This window comes from Chinchilla lanigera, unplaced genomic scaffold, assembly GCF_000276665.1.
Source record: "Chinchilla lanigera isolate Chin_1 unplaced genomic scaffold, ChiLan1.0 scaffold00099, whole genome shotgun sequence".
Lineage (NCBI taxonomy): Eukaryota > Metazoa > Chordata > Mammalia > Rodentia > Chinchillidae > Chinchilla > Chinchilla lanigera.
Genome location: NW_004955500.1, coordinates 7,322,976 through 7,329,850, shown reverse-complemented (window position 1 = coordinate 7,329,850; position 6,875 = coordinate 7,322,976). Strand labels below are relative to the sequence as shown.

General features: G+C 43.4%; 1 protein-coding gene across 1 annotated transcript; it reads left to right on the top strand.

The window, feature by feature from the left end:
• Positions 1–8: 8 nt before the first annotated feature.
• Positions 9–490, top strand: LOC106146871 (testis-specific H1 histone; the record flags this gene model as incomplete). The annotated part of the gene is given in 1 exon segment (XM_013505653.1): positions 9–490. A coding segment is annotated over 1 exon segment (291 nt), but the record flags the coding sequence as incomplete, so codon positions are not given.
• Positions 491–6,875: the final 6,385 nt, after the last annotated feature.

Below are 6,875 nucleotides of genomic sequence, written 5' to 3'. Positions count from 1 at the left end.
GGCTGGAGGAGGCCGGCGGCCCTGCGAGGGGGAGAGCAGCGAGGTCCCGGAGCACGCGGAGGAGGCCTCTGCCTCGCCAGGCGGCCAGGAAGGCGCGGGAGATGTGGAGGCGCGGTGTGCGGCTGAACACCAAGGCGACCAGGGCCAGGAGGGCCAGGGAGGCCAGGGCCAGGGCCAGCGCCAGGAGGGCGGAGGCCCGAGCAAGGGAGGACGCCAGGCCTGAGTCCAGAGGCCGGAAGAGGTCGAGCTCCAAGGTCAGGGAAGAGGCAGGAGCCCGTCCAGACACCAACAGCGGATAAAGCAGAGTCGCCTTGCAGCGGGCGGGGAAAGGCGTGGACAAAGACCTCCACGAAATCCCGAGCTTCCCAGAATGCAGTGGGGAGCCCATAGTGTGGGAGAGGCTTCAGGTTCTCAGGGCACTGATGCCTTTCCCACACAGACTGCTGAGAAAGCAGCTCTCACTCTCAATGAAGCTGGTTATAAGACTTCCGGTGCTTTGTGTCTGTCTGTTCTTAACTGGAAAGAAAAGGGTGGGTGTTGGTGAGACCAGTAGCAAGAAGATGTGAGGCCAAAGAGGAAAAGAGCTGAGATTCTGTTCCTGCTGCGGGACCCAGAGAGGAAAGAAAACAGGGAAACCTTCAGCTGCACAGGGGTAGTTAGAAGTGTTGAATTAATAAGCAGCCTAGCAACTCCAAATTGAGTTTTGGGCAGGAGGGTATGTTGCCAAGAGTACACAACCTTTGAATGGCCCCTTGATCCAAAGTGTTCTACTGAAATTCTTTTATGACAAAATCCCACCTTCCAAAATTGATTATAGTGATTGTGTAAGTTTTGCCTTGAGTTGATATGCTATTTTCATTTTTAAAAATGTCTTCAGTTAAATGAAGTAGTTGGAAAGCATCCAGCAAGAACCTGGCACAGGGTTGTTGTATGTTAAATAGGTGTATAAATAATCCTGAATTGGATGGTAATTTGCTGTAGCAGAAATCTATACTGAACCACGCTATTGTTTAGTGAGACCAGGATTCTAGTCCAAGTTCTGCTGCTCTGACTTTAGCCACGTTATTACCAAAGCATTCATGGATTCTTTTCCTGTGAGATAGTGGAATTTCACTGAGATGATTTTATGTGATTTTAGTGTTAGTGAAATGACAAGGGGGGCTTCCACATCACCATATGTACTTTACATGACAAAATTACAAAAGAAGGGAAATAGCTACTGGGAACGTGCTAATTCCTAGAGAGGAATTAAGTTCTATAGAAGGCATATCAGAAATACAGGTGATGGGGAAAATTACAAAATGAGTAGATTTTTGCTTTTGTTACACCATGACATCATTTATTAGGCACTAAATTAAAGTGTGGAGTGAACATAGTTGTCTGTGTTACTTTTCTTTCCTTGGTGAGACAAAATACCCAGCACCCAAAATTAAGGAAAGAAAGGTTTATTTAGCTCAGTTTGTAGAGGTTTTAGTCTATAATTAACTGGCTCCAAGGCAGGGTGGCATGGCACAGGGGTAACACTTGAAGGCAACAGAAGACAACAAAAGCAGCAAGAACAAAAGGTAGGGGAAAGCAAGTGTATTTTCCTCCCTTATATTGTAAGCAGGGTATCCCCACCTAGGGTGAGGGGGTGTAGCACTCATACCATCTCTGTGCCCTCTTGCACAAGCTCAGGATATTTGCAAAGTGAGGACCCTGGCTCTCTGCTGACTCACTTAGTAAACCTAAACTCAAGTTGACACAACGAATAATCTCCTTCCGTGGTAAGGGCATGTCCTTTACATCCCAGCATGTAGAACTGCTAATTAAGCTTCTAGACTTCAAGTTGACACAATGTATCAAACATAACAAAATATTTCTTTTAGTTGTGAATGGAGCGCTTAAAAATCTATGGGAGTAGTTCTCAAGCCATAAACTGTGAGGTAACACAAGAGGTTCCTCAGGAAGTAGAAGAGCGTCTGCTTAAATCTCTTAACAGGGAGGCATGTGAGTAATGTGTAATTGCCAGTCCTCCTCTGTGTATGTCTGTCTGTCTCTGTACAGGTTCTAATAAGAGAGGTGGTTTTGGCTTGCCCAGGTTATAGGCCCAGGGCAGGCAAGTTTTGCAGACCTATTTGGTGGCTGATACTCATCCTAGTCCTATGAAAACTTGAGTGACCATTTCTAATACAGCACCTCTTCCCATATGCATAGAATCATGAAGTGTTTTTTCAGCCTTCCACTCTGTCCCCTGAGGAAGGAGCAGTTCATTTACTAATTACACTAGAGTCCCTTTTTAATGTCCACTTGGTAAGGCCCATTCATCTTCTTGCACAGACTAAACTGATTTTAATGGTTCAAGAACTGGGAATAAAGCTAGAGTCTTAAGGGTGTGTGATGCTGCCTTTTTTGCTTCTCTGTCAGCCTTTTGCTTTCTGAAGGAGACTTTGGACATGTCTCTCTGTTTCCCTTTCCAATGCATGACTATGACCTGCTTGGGAAGATGGACTTTCTCTAGGAGTTGTAGAATGTCTTGTTTGTGCCTTATAAATGATTGCTTATTAGTCACTAAGCCTCTTTCTTTCCAGATTGCTGCATGGGCATGTTTGAGAGTCTGTATAGATAGTTAATGTTTGCCTTTTCCTAATAGCAGTGCCCAAGTAAGAGCTATTAGCTCTACCTTTTGAGCCGAGGTTCCCGGGGAAAAAGATTGTGCTTCAATGACCTGTTGTGATCTGACAAGTTCATACCCTGACTTTGTCCTTCTTAGACAAAGCTACTTCCATCAGTAAACCGCACTCATTATGTCTTGGAGGGGCAGGTCACTGATGTTTTGCTTGCTTGTCTATGTCTGAGAAATCACTTGTTCACTAGAGTGTCTAACTTCTGAGCTTTGTAGGCATCAGAGAGATAGGATTAGGACTGGTACTAGTTTTATGGTAACCTCAAAGGTGTCTAAGAGCATGGCATGATACTTGGTAAGCCATTTTCCTGTTAACCTCAAGTAAACTTTCATCTCTGGAATAGCTCTGAACTGATGGAGTCAGGACTTCTAGTATCTGTAAAGTACTGCCAGTTGTAAAGCTATGATCTTAGCCTTCTTTTTTGTTCCTCTTCTGGGTCCTAATTGTTAAACACAGAAAAAGCCCATGTGCACCAAATGGGCCATAGTTGTTTGTGGGCCAGAAGTTTTTGTACTTCACACCAAATATCTGGGACTGATTGACAAATGGAATCATGTCCCACTAGTGTTTCTTTCTCTCTGAAAGTTTGATCTGTATTAGTATATTTATGAAAGACTTCTATTAATGAGTTACAGAAGACAACTGGATTTTCCTGTGCACTCTCTATAATCGTACTCATTTTATCATAATTAGCAGAGTTTTTAATCCCATGTTAAGAGAAGTTGTCATATCAGCCATCATTTTTAGTCTCCCACTAGTATTACAGTCCCAATTCTGTTCTGTTAAAGGAAGAATAGCCTCTCCTGATGATTTAAAAGCTTATTGTTCACTTGAATAGTTCCTACCATCTTGTTTTTTGTCTTTCTGACAGTTGGTCTAGTTATTCTTTGCACTGCTGGACATCTGCAACTGAAAAACAGACTTGAACTTGCCCCCCTGGGGCCTCTCTTAGGGACAGGAGAAGTTGTGAGAGTAGTAAGAAACACTACTTCAGCCTGCATGGCTTATTGTTGTGTTTGGAGTATGAGGAGGGGGCGGAAGAATGCTGGGTTCCTCTGGGACACTAGGCTTTAATGGAATTTCTGAGTTCTTGGAGAGGATGAACCTGATTTACTGGCCTGGGGACTATAAGGAGGAGGTTGAAGAAATCTTCCAGTATGATCATCTGTTTCACACAGATCAGAGAAATCTATATCTCCCTGACAGACCGGCGGGGTTCTAAGAACAAAGTTATTTGAGATAACCTCCCCCTCAAGGCCCACTCTAAATACTGTAGTTCCTGAGCATAAAGAGTCACAAAAGCATGAACACAAGGGATTTCATCCTACCTTTTATGTTTTAAGCAAAAACGTTGTAACTGAAGAACAGTTTCATAATTAAAGTCTCATCCTGTAGCCATCTCTCACTGTTTCCCAGTTCGTATTGAACCCAAGCTGTATTGCAACACTAGATAACCTTTTTCTGTTTTCAGTTATCAAGATCAGAACTTTCTCACTCATCAAGGATGCAGCCTGGTGGTAGAGCTGATGAAATCCTATAGCAAGGTCCGAGAAGTTTGCCATGGCTCCTCTCCAGGTAAAGAGAGAGTGAGATAACTAAGTTTTGGATTGTGAAGGTGGTGTCCCATACTCAAGAAGATCCAGAGTCTCAACAAAGCATCCCTTGTGATATTTGAACATTTGCTAAGCAGACGTCTCTGTCTGAACTTCAGTGATGCCAGCCAGCATCTTTCACACAAACACAGAAGAAAGTCCTACTGAGGGCTTTTTTCCCAGTATACTGGGAAGTATGGAGACAAAAAGGGACCCATTAACCCCTTAGGGTGAAGGGACCTGAGCCACTTATTAATGACCTTACCTAGTCCTTTGACTGCTATGAAATAAAGGCTGACCCCACCCTCAAGTTCCTTTAGCCACCTAGTTGAGCCACTGAATACCTTACTTATGTAGAGGAAGCCACCTGAGAAAAACATCTGCTGCATTTACTCTAATAGTGAACCTTTTCTCCTAAGAACAGGGTGGCTCTGCTTTTGTATACTCACAGTCACTTCAGGTCAGTTTTAAAAACTGCTCCTTTGTGCTGCTCAGGCCGACAGGCATGTTTTTAAGTTACCTGCATTTTGTTAGGTGAAAGAAAGAAAGGATCCAGCCAGGAAATGATAGCTCCAGACGGGCTCTGGGACCCAGAGGGAGATGAGTCAGCTAGCACTGGCTGCTGGCCACTGAAAGGCAAAAGCCCCTGGAGCCTTTCAAACAGACAAATTTTTCTCTTCCTATGGGGAGACATTGTGCCAGCCACAATAACTGAAACGAAATGAGGGAAGAAGCCTGCATATTCTTCAATATCAGAGGTTCAGTTCCTATCTGTAAGGATGAGGATGTGTAAGGCCCGTTGGCCAAAAAGAAAAAGGGGGGAAAATGGCACAACTGTCCTAAGAAGGCAGTGAGCTGTGTTTGAAGACAACATTGCACCTGGCCACGTGACAAGGCAGGGCAGTGCTCCAGAGCAAAACAGCAAACCAAAAGAAAAGCCATTTACAAGGTGGGAAAGCAGACAGCAGGCTAATTTCCTAGAAAGATAGTAAAATACAGCAAACAAATACATAAGCAACAAAGCACATCAAACTCTAGGCTGCCACGCAGCACAGCAAGCAACTCAACTCATCCACGTGTGAGCACCAGTGACAAGATGTGTCTTGGTGCTAGGAGAAAAACAAAGGGCATTCGTTCCTTTCCTCATCACCCATGGTGGGACTAGCAAGCCCTTCCTGGTGCCATGAGAAAAAGCCTCACAGACTCCCAGCAGAGGGGAAAGACAGAAAGGGAAAGAAGAAGAAAAAACCTTCACAAAATTTTAGAGAGAAGCAAAGCAAATGTGACCATCAGCCTTCCCTGGGTGTGCTGGCTGGCTGAGCCAAATAAACGTCACTGGGCTCTGGGTTACAGATGCCCTCTTCTGGAGCTGGTTTCCAGGTTCTCTCAGCCTAGAAAAGAAGAACTGAAGAAAACAAGCAAAGTTTATTTAAAAAATTAAAGGTGGAAGGTAAGGGAGAAACTGGCTCTGCAGAGCAAGCTTGAGCTGAGTAAAAGACAGGAAAAAAATAAAAACCACCAAACCAAACCAAACCAAACCAAGAAGTTCGCGCAGGCCACAGGGCAGGCTGCCATGAGGAAAGCTGTGTAGGTAACGCGCTTTCAAAGGTGTCACCACCTTTTGTTCCCTCCACACATTGCCGGAGCATACAAGTGTTCTGCAAATGGGGTCCTGAGACGTATTTGCTATGTGTGTCCTGGAATCTAATCACACTTACCCCCAAACTAGCTTTGCTGTATTCTGACTTCCTTCAGTATCTTCCACAAGGTAGACATGGGGATATGTATTTCAAGCAAGCAAAAAACTTTTAAGCAAGGCCACTATTTGCCCTCCGGCACTTTGAGAATCATGCGTTAAGCCCATGCAAAGCCAAGTTCTTACAGGGAAGTGGGTCCTGGCATTTGCAGCTGTGAGGAAAGAATTCAGTCAAGACAGTGGCAGTCATGGAGAAGTGTATGTAGAATTTATTGTAGAGTAGGTATAGGGAGATTTAGGCCTTCATTTAGGCATCTGCCTAGAGTAGAGGTCGGGATATCTTTTTTTAAAAAATTGATTTAAGTTTATTGGTCCATTTTAAATATACATAATGATCATTTCACCATAGGTACTTTGTACCTGTATGTGACTTATTTCAATTTATCTTTTTTTCTCCCCATTCACTTACTCTCCTGGCAAACCCTCTTTTCCTCTTTATTTACAAAAATTTGGTTTCCATTTTTCCTTGTTTTCTCATTTTTTCCTTTTTCCTTCCTGCCTTTCCCCCTTCCTAGTTCCCCTTCCCAGTTGAGTACTTTTTTCCTACTTCATTATATCTAGTACACATTCTGGTTCTTATTTACACTTCTGGTTTCTTATACCAAAGAAACAATGTGATATTTATGCACGTATGTCCAATTTATTTCACTTAAGAGTTTGGTCTCAAGGTCCATCCATCCACCTAGAAATGTCTCAACTTTATCCTTATTTATGGCTGAGTATAAAAAAATCCACACCTTTATCCATTCATCAGTTGATGGGCATTTGTGCTGTTTCCAAGATGTAGGTATTACAAACTGTGCTACTATAAACATCATATGTATGTATAGCATATAACGCTGTGATATGATATTTTTAATT